This window comes from Mesoplodon bidens (genome assembly GCF_964165515.1).
Source record: "Mesoplodon bidens genome assembly, chromosome: 9".
Classification (NCBI taxonomy): Eukaryota; Metazoa; Chordata; class Mammalia; order Artiodactyla; family Ziphiidae; genus Mesoplodon; species Mesoplodon bidens.
In genome coordinates this window covers 30516932-30534468 of record NC_138166.1, presented here as the reverse complement: position 1 = coordinate 30534468, position 17537 = coordinate 30516932, and the positions used below count along the sequence as shown (strand labels likewise).

General features: G+C 42.4%; 1 protein-coding gene across 2 annotated transcripts in view; it reads left to right on the top strand.

Moving 5' to 3' along the window:
- Positions 1–14432, top strand: part of ABCB1 (ATP binding cassette subfamily B member 1) — a 108614-nt gene extending 94182 nt beyond the window's left edge. For both annotated transcript variants that reach the window (XM_081244535.1, XM_081244536.1), the window contains 5 exons: positions 653–809; positions 1301–1498; positions 9249–9455; positions 12883–13029; positions 13818–14432. In XM_081244535.1, coding sequence (XP_081100661.1) covers positions 653–809; positions 1301–1498; positions 9249–9455; positions 12883–13029; positions 13818–14021 — 913 coding nt within the window. In that variant the 3' untranslated portion in view covers positions 14022–14432. The remainder of the gene's footprint in view (positions 1–652; positions 810–1300; positions 1499–9248; positions 9456–12882; positions 13030–13817) is intronic.
- Positions 14433–17537: the final 3105 nt, after the last annotated feature.

Sequence of the window (17537 nt, the reverse complement as noted above, 5' to 3'; positions counted from 1 at the left end):
CAAAACGCCTATATCCGTTATTGATTGCCACAAATAACGCTGCATGACAACCACCCACTACCCCCCAGTGACACACAATAATAAACATTTATTTTTGCCCTTAAGTTTGGGGGTTAGCTGGGCAGTTCTGCTGATCTGGGCATAGTGGATCTCAGCTGGGCTCGCTCTTGTGTGCAATGAGTAACAGGCTGGTTGGCTGGGGCCCACGGCACTCTTCTGTCTGTGCCTTGTCCTCCAGCAGCTAGGTGGGCTTGTGGTAGTGGCGGGGAGAGAGAAGCATGCAAGGCCCCCTGAATCATAGGCTTGGACCTGGCAACAGTCACTTCCTCCACATCCTGTTGGCTAAAGCAAATTCCAAGGCCAGCCCAGATTCAAAGCTTAGGAAAACAAATTCTACTTCTTCAATGGAGGAGCTGCAAAGTCACTTACAAGAAGGTGAGGACACAGAGAGAGATGAAACATGGGGTCATTTTACAATCAGTCAGTTACACGGATATAAACTTATAAGGAAAAGTGTTTGTTTGGTTTTTTTTTGAAACTTTTTGACTAACGTGTTGTGACTGTTTGAGACAGTGCTCTCTGGGTGTAGGAGTGTCACCTTTCTAGCAATGCAGTCCTAACTCTTTGCACGTTTTGTCTTTGTTGTTGGCAGAGTATTCTCAGCCATTGTCTTCGGCGCAATGGCTGTGGGACAGGTCAGTTCATTTGCTCCTGACTATGCCAAGGCCAAAATGTCAGCAGCCCATGTCATCATGATCATTGAAAAAACCCCTGTGATCGACAGCTACAGCACGGAAGGCCTAAAGCCGGTCAGTTTGATGTTTCAATTATATGATCTGCTCCTAACTGATGAATTTTAGTATTCTAAGTGGAAGTTTAATAAAATCTGTGCTTTTTTTATTTGGTGGTAATAAAATGAAAGTTTCTCTGTCATTTTAGTTCATTTTAGTAAATGCTGATAATACACGTTAACGCCTAGTACTTCTGTAGAACAAAGCCACACAGATGTAGAAATACTGCCCATTTTATACACAAATCCTGCTAATCAGGTTTTGTTATATGTAGGTTACCCTATTCTTGGGGAACAGATTTGAGTTTTCACATTTGTATTGTGTTAACGAGACATGCTATGAAAACACTGGCCCTTTTCGATCTTATGTATTACATTTTAGCAGTGACAAATGAAGCCTGCCTGTAGTACAAGTTCACTACCTTCTGATACCTGGCGGTAGAGAGGGTTGGCTATTGTGAATTTTCAGGATTGCAGCCATCAAATTTACTGTTATTGTTCTGATTTTAGAATACAGTGGAAGGAAATGTGACATTTAATGAAGTCGTGTTCAACTATCCCACTCGACCAGACATCCCAGTGCTTCAGGGGCTGAGCCTCGAGGTGAAGAAGGGCCAGACGCTGGCCCTGGTGGGCAGCAGCGGCTGTGGGAAAAGCACGGTGGTCCAGCTCCTGGAGCGGTTCTACGACCCCTTGGCTGGAACAGTGGTGAGCACACTTTTTTTTCTTCTTTTTAAAAGAATTTTATTGGAGTAGAGTTGATTACAGTGTTGTAAATCATTCCGCAAAGTGATTGAGTTATACATATACATATATTCATTCATTTTCAGATGCTTTACCTGTACAGGTTAGTACAGAATACTGAGTAGAGTTCCCTATACTATAGGGAACATATAGGTCCTCGTTGGTTATCTATTTTATATATAGTAGTGTGTGTATGTTAATCCCAAGCTCATAATTTATTCCTCCCTGCCATGTTTCCCTTTTGGTAACCCTAAGTTTGCTTTCTATGTCTGTGAGTCTATTTCTGTTTTGTAAATAAGTTCATCTGTATTATTTTTTGAGATTGCACGTATAAGTGATATTATATGATATTTGTCTTTCTCTGTCTGACTTACTTCACTTAGTGTCATAATCTCTAGGTCCTTCTGAGCACACTTTCTTATTCAACTCATTTCAGTTTTTTCATCTTCTAAATGCCTAGATGTATTTTTTTTCAGATTTTTTTTTTTTGATGTGGACTGTTTTCAAAGTCTTTATTGAATTTGTTACAATATTACCTCTGTTCCATGCTTTGGCCTTTTGGCCGTGAGGCATGTGGGATCCCAGCTCCCCGACCAGGGATCGAAGCCGCACTGGAAGGCAAGGTGTCAACCACTGGACTGCCAGGGAAACCCCTGCCTAGATGTATTTAATTCTCAACTATAAGCCATGGCTTTACAAACTTTTAAATAATGTTCCCACTTAAAGTCTGACATCCTAGATATAGTCTCCAAGCTGTGTCCACTGCCCCAGCCAACTTCTCCAGCCTTTCCCTCAACCCTGCTGCTCTATCTTCCTCTGCAAGCAGCCTTTTTACCAGCCATCCCCCTTCCCCTGGTTAGGTCTCAGTTTACATGAGCAGATGCAGGAAAAAAAGCCAGAAAGACAGAGGAGGGGTGCTGAGAGAGACTAGTAAGATGGAAGCCAGGGATGGGAAGGGTTTTCAACAAGGAGAAGGTAGTTGGCGCTGACAAATGCCATGGAGAGATCGGGTAAGATGGAGACTGAAAACACATGGGAGGATTTGGCAATTACTGGGCTGCTTCTGACATTTCACAGTCTTCTCAATGAAGTGATGGTGGTAGGAAACTGTTGAGCATGGCTGAGGTGTGGTTAGGGGGGAAATGGAGACTGGGCCAACGGTAGACTAGCTAGATCAAAGGAGAAGGAAAGGAAAATAAAAATGGGGAGGCAGAGCCCAGGGAAGATGTCTAGCATGGGGAATCTTGAACATTTTTATGGCTGAGGATGAGGTAAAACCATTGATGGAGAGAGGGAATTCAAACACCTTCTAAGGAAAAAAGAAAAAAAAAAGCGAGATCAACAAATTTGGGAAACAGATAAAGAACATAGACGGATTCTCTTCTGTTTCCTGAACTAAAAGAGTAAGTGAAGGGTCAAATTTATTCATGCAACTTTCAATAAACTGTCAGTGAGTTCCTGTCAGGGACTGTCCTAGGTACTGGGAATGAGATAGGAGTCTTGAAGGGAGTAGTGACATTTTATTACTATTATTACTTTTTGGCCGTGCTGCGCAGCTTGTGGGATCTTAGTTCCCCAACCAGGGATTGAACCCGGGCCATGGCAGTGAAAGCGCGAAGTCCTAACCACTGGACCTCCAGGGAACTCTCGGGAGTAGTGGATTTTTAAATGACTATAATGGGGACTAGGAAAAGAATCCCACTAGGAAGGAATGAAATTTAGAGGAAAACATTTTCATTATGTAGGCACTGAGTTACTGGTCAAACTCAGAGGTGATATTCAAAATATTCAACAATTGGAATGGGCCTGGGCACTGCCCATCCACGATGGACACCTACTTTGTATAGTCAGACCGATGCCTGCCAGCTCTATGTGGGCCCTACTTTCGTTAATGATTGATGTGAAAATAGAGTTTTCATCCTGTAGGCCAGGGCCCTTTTCACTTCCCCACGGTAATCACAGTTACCATAAATATTTCTTATTGTATTCACAGACAGTTATGCCTTTACTCAGTCGATTCTTTGACAGTTGTGGAAACTTTGTTCTTCCTTGAGCTTTGTTCCTTATTTGTACTACCTTGTTTTATATCTTCTGTGAATTCTGACTTCATGCTTCAATTTTGTGGTTAAAGTTTGGACAGAAAACTCTCAATGAAAACCTTGCTGACACATGAAGCAATCAGAGGAGGAAATTTTAGCTCTCAGACACTGATCATGGTCCTTAAGAGACATTTCTTAAGCAGTGTGTTAAATGTTGAGCTCTAATGAGTTATAGGGGATGGTATCTGTCCTCAAGGATTTCAACTGAAGAGATGGGACATATCCTTCCATGAGTTCTATCAAAGAAGAAGATAGGCCTAGAGCTAGTTCTTAAGGGATAACTAGAGCTGGTAGCATAAAGCTGTAAGGGTGAGCAATCAAGACATCTTTCGATGAAAGAGAGAACGTGAGCTGTGGCTGATGATTGATTTGTTCCCAATGCAGCATACAGGCCAGTTTGGCTGAAATAGATTTAATTAGAGTAATGGTTCTCAAACTTTTTTGATTATAACCCACTTAGGAAAGACCAAAAGAATTCCCCCCCCACCCTTACTACATTCACAGTCACTGTAGTGGGAAGAAACACTTGGTGTTAATAGTGTTGGAGTTGAAAACAACAATGGTAAACATACGTGCAGTAATTAGACAAGAAGAAAGTAAAGAAATTAATGATTATTCTCCATGTTCGTAAGTACAAGGGGAGCAAAATTTAAAACATGGACCGTATCAGTTATTGTTCAGTGTAGGAAACAGAAACTGCTCTAGGTATTTCAAGCAGATACATATTCAATAAGGGGAATTTGGTGCTTACAGAATCACTGGAAGGGCTGGAAGATGGAAGTAAAAGTAACAGTCAGCACTCCCAACATTCAAATCATAGCATCTCAGCTGGGGTCCTGTGGCCAGGAGGTTGTAGGAAATTATGCCAGTGTCACAGCTGCTCCAAACCTGAAGACACAAGACCAGAGTCTGGGTGTTGTAAAAATGTCTGCCGAAACACAGAGGTGTTAGTTTACCACGGCCTCTGTCTCCCAGATTTTGCACACTGCATCTCACTGGTAGAACCTCAGTTACTTCTAGAACAAGAAGTGAGCCTGGGAAACAGTTTTTAGTCCTCCACTCCCTTGATAAGTGGAAGGACAGACGCAGGAGAATATGGAAATGAATGCTGAGTGTATAGGACAGTAACCATCTCAAGACAACACTGATCATGCCCTGAAAACAAAGTGTCCTCCTCCACTGCAGGGAATACGAAGATCTGCTCCTGTGCCTTTACACCAGAGCTTCGAAATACTGCCAAGTGCTCCACAGCAGCCAGACTTCTTAGTGGAAGTGCCCTCAATAAACATTAGTAAATGTGCCAAGTTTTGTTTATGAATATCAATTAGTGACCCTGAATAACTCAGTTAATAGGTTATTAGTGATTAGTTCTTTCTTTCTTTTTTTTTTTTTTTTCGCCACACCTCATGGCATGCAGGATCTTAGTTCCCCCACCAGGGATTGAACCCACACCCCTTGCAGTGGAAGCTTGGAGTCTTTTTTTTTAATATTTATTTATTTGGTTGGTTGCACCAGGTCTTAGTTGTGGCAGGTGGGCTCCTTAATTGCAGCTTGCCAGCTCCTTAGTTGCAGCGTGCAGTCTTCTTAGTTGTGACATGTGGGCTCCTGAGTTGCGGCAGGCCGACTCCTTAGTTGTGGCATGCATGTGGGATTTAGTTCCCTGACCAGGGATCGAACCCAGGCCCCCTGAATTGGGAGCTTGGAGTCTTATCCACTGTGCCACCAGGGAAGTCCCTAAGTGCATGGAGTCTTAACTGCTGGACCGCCAGGGAAGTCCTGTGATTAGTTCTTGTTGCCATAAAAAATGAGTCTATGCATTTGAGCATCATTTGATCATAATGATCATTTGAAGCAAGGACTTGACCCTGAGGAGGTCGGGAAATCCTTATGCCCATCAACGAGCCTTGAATCACACTCTGAGAAACATTGACCTGAGCAGAGGTTCTCAAGCTGGCGTGGATCATAATGGCCTAGAGAGCTAATAGAGAACACAGCCACCCCGGCTCATTTACGAAGGTCAGGGCCTAGCCTTTTCATTTTTATGATTTTTCCCAGGTGATTCTGATGCCAACCAGAGGTGGAGAACCTCTGAACTGATAACTTTAAAAGGTTTAGATCAAATTGTGGCGAGTCTTGCAAAACCAAGCTATGGAATTGTTCAGAGAGTGGAGTTTCCAAGTTTGGTGGGGCCTGAAAGTTGTATAATTTCAGGGACTCTACTTGAAAGAATACAAAGTTATGAACGCACAATTAGATACGAAAGTGAATATTTCCTTCAAATGAGAAAAATTCACAACAAAATATTGAAACCTTAAAGATTCTGGTCCCTCTCCTTTTTAGGCAGGTTATCCTAAATGCTTACCCAGAAGACCTGGGCTCTCTCCCATCCAGAACACCATTCAGCTCCCAGCATTTGCCTGCAAATGGGCGTCCTTGAATCTTAAGTTCATTAGCTTCACTGAGACTCACTCTGGTTTGAGTCTTCGCCTGACCTTTCCTTTCTTTCCTTGCCAGCCCATGCTATGCGCTGCCACCAGAGTCCTCTCTCCCCCTTAGGACACAGTTAGCAGCCTGTTGTCTGGGTATTACCCAGTGGGTGCCTGGGCTGAGATGGAGACATTGCACTTTTGAGGGAAGACAGAAAGTATTTTTCAATTCTGAGACACTGTGTTGCTAAAATCCAACCTGTAATGTGTAGGTCCGATCCGAGCTCCCTCAATCACTAAGAGTGTGACCTTGCACAAGTGACTTAACTCTGCTCATGTCCTCATCGGTAAAATGGGGATTAAAATCACATTAACCTCGTGAGCGTTGTCGTGAATATTAATCGAGAGAGGGCATGAGGTGTACTTACAACAGGACCCATAATATAGTCAATGCTCAATATTTTATCTATGATTACCATTTCAGAGTAAATACATACAGCAAGATAATACATATTTAACATTTGATTGTGCTACTGAAATCAGGTAGTAGATTTAAGTTTAGAATAGAGATAGCTCGTCATTTTAATTTAGACTTTCATTGTTTTTGTTTATTTGTTTGTTTTTTGGCCTTTCATTGTTATTGTCAATGTGTTACTTTAAGTATTTAGGCCAGTGTCTTTTTTTTTCTTTTTTTTTTTTTTTTTTTCCGCGTGCCACACAGCATGTGGGATCTTACTTCCCGAACCAGGGATCAAACCTACAGCCCCTGCATTGTAAGTACAAAGTCTTAACCACTGGACCGCCAGGGGAGTCCCAGGACCAGTATCTTTTGAGCAGTGTTCACTGACTCCCTGGACTTCCTTGGTCTTCCCTCAGCCGGCCACCCATGCCTCAGCCAAAGAAGCTCTGCATTGATCTTTTTACATTTGGTCTTCTAAACGTGTTTCTCCTAAGGAAAGGGTTCTTTAGCAAACACAGGTTTTAAATAGTTCGTAGTTGATGTGTATAGCGTGGGGATGAGGAGGCCCAAGCGTCATCTTTTTTTTCTTTTTTAAGCAGAGGTCTTCTTAGAAGCCCATATGATTTAAATTTATTTATTTATTTATTTATGGCTGTGTTGGGTCTTCATTTCTATGCAAGGGCTTTCTCTAGTTGTGGCAAGCGGGGGCCACTCTTCATTGCGGTGCACGGGCCTCTCGCTATCGCGGCTTCTCTTGTAGCGGAGCACAGGCTCCAGACGCACAGGCTCAGTAGTTGTGGCTCACGGGCCCAGTCGCTCCGCGGCACGTGGGATCTTCCCAGACCAGGGCCCAAACCCGCGTCCCCTGCATTGGCAGGCAGACTCTCAACCACTGCGCCACCAGGGAAGGCCCAAGCGTCTTCTTGTATGCAGTGTGATGGAGAAACTCATTAAAACTTGCTGGGATCAGTCATATTTGTCTGACTGTATTCGTTTGACAGTGTCTATTTTTTCTCCCAGGGCTATAAGCCTGGAAAAAAGTTTTTTTTAAAAACTACTCTTTCTTTCCTCAGATTTCCGTTTTTCACACTGTTCCATCTAACAAGATCTGCTGTTTCTCCACATCCTTGTATGGTTTTTCCTGCCTCTCTTCACTCTCTACTTCCCACCTTCACTTAACACTGTGAGGAAGCCTGGAGCATAGATGCTTGGAATAGTCTCCATGGCAACCGGACTTGGTACTAATAAGGTCATGGGTGTGTTTTCCACCCATCCTTGCTCCTGCCAGCTTCACAAACAGAAGCTGTGTTCCTGCAGCAAAGACTGTACCCTACCCCTGGCCAGCTGTCTCCGAGAGGCACCCAGCCAGGTACACGGGATTCAAAGTGTATATATAGCTCAGAACATACTCATCACCACTATTATAAAAGCTCGAAGCTGAGTCACTGATATCTTCTTCAGCGAGGATGAACAGCTCTCACTTGAATGCCAGCGTTCTCTTGCAAGGTAGGTCTTTGGGGCAGACACATCTGCATCAGAGAGTAAGGATTTTTATCGGCCAGGCTGCATGGGTACGCCCCAGGCTTCTGCAGGATAATCTAAGGGGAGACAGGTCACTAGAGAAAGGGCAGCCTCTCCCTCCAGCTCCTTTGGGTCAGATCCAAATCGCAGACAGTCCTTCACATACCCTGTGCCCAGCACTGTGCTCAGTAGGGTTCATACATGACTTCATTTAATCCTCAATTCTGTGACTTTAGGAATTATCATTCTCATTTTACACACAAAGAAACTAAGAGACATTAATTCACATTCCTAAGATCAACAACGATTTAGAGATATAACAGCCACCTTTCGACGCTCACTTCTGTTTCATTTAAGTCCTCAAAAACTTGATCCTAACTAACAGGTCAGATCAGAAATGTGACGTACAAACCTATTATATGGTATAGCAGTTAGTTATTTCCAATCTAATGGTGGCTACTTTTCCTGTGAAAAATCAATACATAAGAATAAGGATGCCAGAATACATCGCAGCATTAGAATGCATTTTATTAGCTTCCTGTGGCAGCTATAACAAATTACAGCAAATTTAGTGGGATAAAACAACACAAATTTATCTTACAAATTCTGGAGGGCAGATGTCCGAAGTGGATCTCACTGGGCTAAAGTCAAGGTGTCAGCAGGGCTCTGTGCCTTCTGGAGGCTCTAGGGGAGAATCTGCTTTCTTACCTTTTCTAGCCCGTGGCCCCTTCCTGCATCTTCAAAGCCGGCAATGACCTGTTGAGTCTTTCTCATGTTGCTCCACTGTGATACACACTCTCCTGCCCCCCTCTTGCACAGTTAAGGACCCTTATGATTATGTTGGGTCCACCTGGATAATCTAAGGTTACCTCGTCATTTTGAGATCAGCTGATGAGCAACCTTACATCGTAATTCCATCGACACTTGTGAATAACATTTGCAGGTTTCATGAAAGAGAACATGGATGTCTTGGATGGAGGAGAGGTGCATTATTCTGCCTACTGCATGCATAGGGTTAAAACAGAAGAAATATGATGGTTCCTCAAAGCATACAATTATGACCTTATTCAATTAACCTTGACAATCTAAACTGAAAACAACGACAAAAGTCTCATAATAAGTTGGCAATCTTAATGTATGAAATAATGATATTAATTTTGCTATATTCAAAAAATGTGCTGGTTCTGAAGATGATCTCTTGTTTTCAGCTAATTGACGGCAAGGAAATAAAGCACCTGAATGTCCAGTGGCTCCGAGCACACATGGGCATCGTGTCCCAGGAGCCCATCCTGTTTGACTGTAGCATCGGCGAGAACATCGCCTACGGGGACAACAGCCGGGTCGTGTCACAGGAGGAGATCGTGCAGGCAGCCAAGGAGGCCAACATACACCCCTTCGTCGAGACGCTGCCTGATGTAAGTCTCTCTCCAAATAAGGTGGCTCGGAGCCTGTGGCAGCCCCCATGACCTATGCTTGTGACTTCTAAAGGGCTGGATCCCAAAGGTGAAATGAGCAACTAAAACACACGTCCACCTGTATACAAGCATCTGCCCGCACTTCCCATCCCCAGTGGATGTGAGGTTTACCTGATCACCCGACTCACTCCCTGTGAGCAGCCTGACTGGAAAATACATATGCCTGGGAGGCCTTTCCCTCCAAGTCTGGGTGCAGGGCCCACAGAAGCAAGAGTGACCCTCCCCCACCATTTCTCTCCCAACCTTCCTTCCTTCCACCTCCTTGCTGCTCTCCCCCAAGCCTCAAACCTCCCTCTGTGGAGTCGGGCCAGGCCAGGGAACTGGCCCCATGCCAGAAAGAAGGCTCTGAGTAAGGCTGAGCCATTGGAGTGTCATCTCTCACCACTGCACATTCCTTGTGCCCCAACCTCTGCTTGTAGGGCTGATTATTGAAACCTTCCCTGGGCTGTTGTCCCACGGATGCCTTCTGAATTCCTCCTAGGAAGTTAGATAAATGGAACCTCTTGCCCTCTCTTAAGCCTCTTAGGTCCTGTATTTTGCATTGCAATCTAGACCTATCTTCTCTAACCCACCTGCCCCCCATTATCATAAGTTATGTTCTTTATTTTAAGGAAGTGCCCCGCTAAAAAATAAAGCTCAGTAGCCTGAAACTGGCGGAGAAGGTCCTCTCCTCATGGGGAAAGATGGCAATGCCTTATGGCCCCAACCCTCTCCCAAGATTTCCTTTTCTGGAGGCTCTTCTTTGGATAACTGCTGTCACCACACATCATAGGCCCCAGGGAAGGGCGTTGTCCTCTCCCCTCCTTTAACCTTCTAGACCATCTGTGGATAATTGGCCCTTCCCAAGGCTAGAACATTTAAAGCATGTAACTTTAATTCCCTTTACTCATGGTGAGGTCAGTGTTCTCAAAGTCTGGGCGTGGGCCAGAACATCAGCGTCCCCTGGGATCTTGTAAGACATGCAGATTTTCAGGCCTGACCCCAGACCTACTGAATCAGAAACTTGGAGGTAGGGTCTAGCAATCTGTGTTTTAATATCCCAGGTGATGCTGATGCAGGTAAAGTTTGAGAACCACTGGGCTAGGGGTTAACAAAGGCAAATAGAGAGAGTAATTATTATCTAGCTTATGAAATATCCCTTGTCCCTCTCACATTTGTCTACCACCGGGACCTACCTTTCTGGGCTCTGGGCTCTGTCTACAGAGCACACCTGTAGACATCATAAGTCTTTTCCTCAATGTCTAGACCTGGAAAGGGAAGGCAAAACCACTTAAGTCCTATTTTCTGTCCAAGGACCTAATTCTTCACCTGAGTGGTTTGCACTAGGATTTACCTCACCCTGCAGGGGGCTGGTCTAGTTTCCTCCTCTGAGGGGTACAACCCTGTCTTTATCTGCCGCAACAGGGTCGATACTGTGGCAGTGCAGCCTAGCAACCTCTACACCCTCATGAGACTCACTCCAGTGCTCTGGCCTCCCTGGTGGCTGCAGCTCTGGGTTGGGCCAGTCCCTAGCATCTGCCGGAACCTCCCCTGGGCTCGCTTACTCCACCTGCAGGTGGAGAGCTCTATGTTGAGTGCCATAGAACTAAGGTTGCCAGAAATAGCAAGTAAAAACAGGCAACCCTATACATAGAATGAATTTTTTTTTAATTGAAGGATAGTTGATTTACAATGTTGTGTTAATTTGTGCTGTACAGCAAAGTGATTCAGCCATATATATATATATATATATATACATACACACACATTTTTTTAATATTCTTTTTCATTATGCTTTATCATAGGATACTGAATATAGTTCTCTGTGCCATACAGTAGGACCTTGTTGTATATCCATTCCATATATAATAGCTTACATCTGCTAACCCCAGCCTCCCACTCCATCCCTCCCCTCCCCCCTTCCCCCTTGGCAACCACAAGTCTGTTCTCTATGTCTGTGAGTCTGTTTCTGTTTCGTAGACAGGTTCATTTGTGTCATATTTTAGATTCCGGAAATGTATAAGTGATATCATAATGGTATTTGTCTTTCTCTTTCTGACTTAACTTCACTTAGTGTGATCATCTCTAGTTGCATCCATGTTGCTGCAAATGGCATTATTTTGTTCTCTTTTATGGCTGAGTAATATTCCATTGTATATATGTACCACATATTCTTTATCCATTCATCTGTCGATGGACATTTAGGTTGCTTCCATGTCTTGCTATTGTGAATAGTGCTGCTGTGAACATAGGGGTGCATGTATCTTTTTGAGTTATAGTTTTGTCTGGATATATGCCCAGGAGTGGGATTGCTGGATCATACGGTAATTCTATTTTTAGTTTTCTGAAGAACCGCCATACTGTTTTGCATAGTGGCTGCACCAGCTTAACATTCCCACCAACAGTGTAGGAAGTAGAACGTGAATTTTAAAGTCAAACTCTGGATGTCAGAATCAGAGCCCACAGTTTGACTAACATTTCAGCCTGGCAAGGACCTGAAAATAAAAAGATAATATGGTTTTTTTAGGTTACATATTACATTTCTGCTCTCCCCTACATACCCTATTAATTCCTGTACTTATTGTCATATTGGATACTTAGTGAGCATTACCTACTCTGGGAAACAATATGTGAAAAATTTCAGGAGAACTCTGAAAACAAAAGTAAATCAGGAGATTCAGCTTTTCAAGTTAGATATCGAATAGAGTTTCTTAGCATCCATTAAAATTGTTGAAGCTTTGGAGATAGTCTTATAAAAACAGAGAACAAAAGGCTAGCATCCCAAGAATTTCTTCCCTTCCTCACTTTTTTTTTTAAAAGGATATCATAATCGACATTTTATTTTTTTAACATCTTTATTGGCATATAATTACTTTACAATGGTGTGTTGCTTTCTGCTGTATAACAAAGTGAATCAGCTATACGTATACATACATCCCATATCCCCTCCCTCTTGCGTCCTTCCTCACTTTAAAATAATGCAGAGAGCATTACCTGCTGGTTATAAATAAAATGAGTTTCAATTATTTTATTATGCATAGCCTGTTAAATCAAATTTCCTTCCTCCTACCAATCTTTGTCCCAAATGCAATGAAACCAGAAGGCTGGAAGAGCCTCACATGGCAACAGTCATCTTCCTCATAAATATGTTGGCTTGTCTATACTAAAGCATAACTTTTAAGACCCAAATGTCTGTTTTCAAGAAGAGAGGTTAATCCTGCCATTTAGAGCTATGTTTTTGTTGTTTAACTCTCCTTCAACCCATTCTTAGCTTCTGAACCTAAACTTTTTTGTGTATATGGAAGTGGTTCTCCTATTTTCTGCAAGCAAACTCTATTTCAGAAATTTATCAGTTCTACTTTTCATAATAACAAAACCCTATTTACAGAAATATAACACCAGAGTAGGAGACAAAGGAACTCAGCTCTCTGGTGGCCAGAAACAGCGCATTGCAATAGCTCGTGCCCTTGTTAGACAGCCTCATATTTTGCTTCTGGATGAAGCTACATCAGCTCTGGATACAGAAAGTGAAAAGGTAAGAATTTAATGTGGACTCATTCACACTTGAAGCAGTTGTCCCTTAAAAAGTTTAAATTTATGCTTCTGTCTTCTACAGTAGAGAACAAAATTCAACCAGATACTGAGTTTTGTTACTTTCAGTGGAATTTAAACACTTTCAGTAGCTGTCATTCAAGAGAACTAAGATGAAACAAGGCAGATTAGTCTTATAACGCTTGTGCTCCACAAATCAGCCCCAGATCACTTTGTATTGATCTAAGAAGCTGCATTCAGGAGGCATAGTCCCATTTCTACTGGCAGCATCTCCTCAACAACTATATAAAAAAGTGGAAGCACAGAACAATGTTAAATGCTGACTGTACTTGAAGGTAAATACTAGCAATTGTTTGCAGTTTGAGAAAAAGTTGAGTGTTCAGGTATCTGAAAGATAAACTCATTCTGAGTTTTTTTAATCTTAAAAATACCAAAATTCAAGGAGGCTGTGTTTGGCCTGTGCTCAGGCTTCCTGTATTTACTGTAGTGCTAGACCAGAAGGATGCCACAAGGCTGGGCACACTACTAAGTGCTTCTAAATGATTGCATAGGCTGTATTTACAGTCATAACTTTGAGATAAACCAAATTAGGATTTAGTATTCTTCTGATATGACAGATCCCTTGCTTTGTAAAATCTGTTATATTCCATTGACACCACTGTTAAAGAAGCAGGTATCGTTGGAGAAATTAATTGTGAGGCTTGTTATGGAGGGGAAATTCAAGGGAGTGGATTATTATGATCAGAGTTAATTTGTGTGATTATTGAACAGATTGTCCAAGAAGCCCTGGACAAAGCCCAAGAAGGGCGCACCTGCATCGTGATTGCTCACCGCCTCTCCACCATCCAGAACGCAGACTTGATAGTGGTGTTTCAGAACGGCAAAGTCAAGGAACACGGCACACACCAGCAGCTACTGGCACAGAAAGGCATCTATTTCTCCATGGTCAGTGTCCAGGCTGGAGCAAAGCGCTAGTGAACTGTGACCATATGAGCTATTAAATATTGCCTAATATTTGTGTTAAAATATGGCATTTAATCAAAATTTAAAAAGTGAGCACTTCCTGGGAAAACTATGTAGAGTTACTTATTTAACGTTTCCGTCTGCAGTGGAAGATCATTCCACCCAGTTCAGAGTCTTCAGGGACTATAATTGAAGGAACAGAAAGAAACAGCATCAACTGGAGAAAAGTAATGGCTTTAATTGCATTATAAAATTTATAGAATCATTCAAAGTAGATTTTGTTAATAAAGTGTATAATTTTTGTTTATATTTTCTTATTCAGACTGTAACTGACTACCTTGCTAAAAGATTATAGAAGTAGCAAAAAGTACTGAATGTTTGCATAAAGTGCCTATAATAAAACTAAACTTTTATATGACTGGAGTCATCTTGTCTAAAGTGCCTATAAATCTATCATCTCCTAGTTGGACTACTGAAGATCATTTCTGCACTTTAAAAAAAGGACTTCTTTGAAAACTCTCATTAATTTTTGTAAGAATGGTTAAACAGTGTAATAATTCCTATTGTACATGTAGAACCCAGCGTGAAAAGACAAAGCCATCTGGCTTCATTCTTCTTGGACTTGATCCTGCTGATTCTTGCATTTCCACTTTATGCTGGCTGCCAAACCGACCACATAGATCAATACAGGATTTTCCGGGCTGAGATGGGGCAGAGGATGGACAGTTGTGAAGTGTATACTCTGATGCACATTGAATATCTTGCATTGCTCTTATAAAGGGCTCTTACAGGATTTTAATACTTTGCATTTTTAAAAATACAGTTCTTTTTCTGTTTTGATAATGCATCCCTTTTCCCAGTAATTGGTCTCTTCCAAAGTTGATCCTTCTGGCGGCAGGTGGTTAAAATGTGCCATAAGTTTACACCATCATGAAAACATGATGAAAAAGGAAAATATCACCAGAAAATGATACTCTGACTATAAAAAGACAAGCCAAAAAGCACTATAAACATGATTGAAAGTCACAAGCTGGGAGCAATATTTGCCATATTTATTATAAATAATTGGTATTGTTAATATATAAAGAATTTTAAATGGAAGAAAATGCCATCACTTCCAAGGAAAAATTGGCAGAGGACATGGTCCAGTAAATCCCAAAGAAGAAATTCAGGAGAAAGAAAGTGCACGGTCTCAAAGAAATGTAGATGAAAACAACAAACCCTTGAGGGGTAACATCAGTCCCATGGCGGAATAATACATCTTTGTTTCTCCCTCAGCGACATAATTTGGCATCCAAGCACAGACAAAAGCACCTTTTTGGGAGCTGTGGGATCCAGCATCATATGCCAAGGAACCTAAGAGGAGTCTTGCTTCCCCGTGAGTCAACTAATAGGGATAAAGACCTGGGTCCTGGCTGTGCACCCTGCAGTAGCCTGTGAACTGGCTCCAGCCCACCTTGGCCTTGGTCCAGGAGCCCCTGGAAAACACTGTCTAAGACAATCACCCACAGACCATAGAGCCTTTGTACAAGTCCTGGTTTCCAGATGAGAAGTTCCAGCACACCTTTGGAGCAAAAAAACTCTGAGTTTGGAAGCATTGAGAGGATGAGAGGAACAGCTTGACCTGACTTGCACCACCCCTCCCCCCAAGGGGACACAGCTTAGGGCCAAGAGAGATCTCAGCCTGTGATTTCTCTCAGGGAAAGTGAGAGCTTGTGAGTGACACATGGCTCACGGGAGGCTGCCAAAGGAGCTCCTTTCTCTCTCCCCACATCCAGAGTACTGAAACATGAACTGCATGACTGAGAGGCAGGAAGAGATGGAGAATGGCACATAGCTCCCTCAGAGGGTGTTAAAGGGACACAGAGCCTGCTTACCACATTCAAGAAGCCTGCCCTAAAGCCGCTGGGAATGCCTCACCTGCAGATCCTCCAACGGGTGCACGGGTGTCCCCAGTGCTCAGTATGCCTCACCCACACAAACCCCCTGACCCTGTGGCTGGCTCCCTGTGTGTGCTCCCAGCAGCAGTGGTGAGAGCAAGATCTGGCAGATGGTGAGTGATATTCAAGCACACAAAGAATGCAGGCTTGAATCTGCAGGCCAGGGAGAGACCACAAGTGAGCTTTAGGGCCACCTTTGACAAACAAAAGGGAGGCAGCCAATACATAGTTTGATGCGTTGCAGATCAAGGGGAGGCATATAAGCTTAAGGATTCTGCCACAAGAGGGAGCAAGAAGTGTGGATCAGGTGTAACCAGAGGTCTGAGAAAGCCTCAGAATCACTAGCAGGGCTGATGGAAGATACTTATCTCCTGAAGCCAGTTAATAAAGACAGGAGGAGGTGACTTTAACTTCAAATGGGAAGACAGCAATGCAGAACTTCAAGGAATATGAAAAATCAAGGAAACATGACACCACCAAAGGGTCACAATAATCTTCCAGTAACCAACCCAAGACATGGAGATCTGTGATTTATCTGGTAGTGAATTCAAACATGCTGTTCTAAGGAAACTCTGTGAGTTCAAAGAAAACACAAAGACAAGTCAACAAAATTAGAAAAACAGTACACAAACAAAATGAGAAATTTAACAAAGAGAAAATATTAAAAGGAACCAAACAAATTCTGAAGCTGAAGAATACAGTGAATGAAATGAAAAATATAATAAAGAGCATCAGTAGCAGAATAGGTCAGTCAGAAGACAAAAGAGAAGAACTTTAAAGTTACCTAGTCAGAGGAGAGAACAAAGAAAAAAGAATGGAAGGGAATGAGAAAGCCTACATGATATATAGAGTACTATCCAAAGAACCAATTTGTGAATTATTGGTGTTCTGGAAGGAGAAGAGAAGACAGAAAGCTTATTTAAAGAAATAGTGGCTAATAATTTTCCAGACCTGGGCAGAGATTTAGATCTCCAAATTCACGAAGCTTGTAGGCCACCCAACAAAATCAACCTAGAGAGATTCTCTCCAATACACATTATAATAAAACTTAAAAATCTAAAACAAGGACTCTTAAAAGCATCAAGAGAGGAAAAAAAGCTTATAACTTTCAAGAGAACCTGCATAAGGCTATCAGTGAATTTCTCAGCAGAAACCTTACAGGCCAGGAGAGAGTGGGATGATACATTCAAAGTGCTGAAAGGAAAAAAAAGCCCTGCCAATCAAGAATACTCTGTCCAGCAAAGTTGTCCTTCATAAATGAAGGAGAGAGAAAGACTTGCTCAGACAAACAAAAGCTGACAGAATTCACCACCACAAGACCTGCCTTACAAGAAATACTGAAAGGAGTTCTTCAAGCTGTAATGAAAGGATGCTAATTAGTAACATGTAGTCAACTTCAGAATACTCTGATACTGTAATATGGTGCTGTATTAAAAGTTATAGGACAGTATAAAGGTTAAAGGACAAGAGAATTAATAGCTATAGCTACAATTTATTAATAAATACACAATATAAAGAGGCAAATTGTGGGCTTCCCTGGTGGCGCAGTGGTTAAGAATCTGCCTGCCTGCCAATGCAGGGGACATGG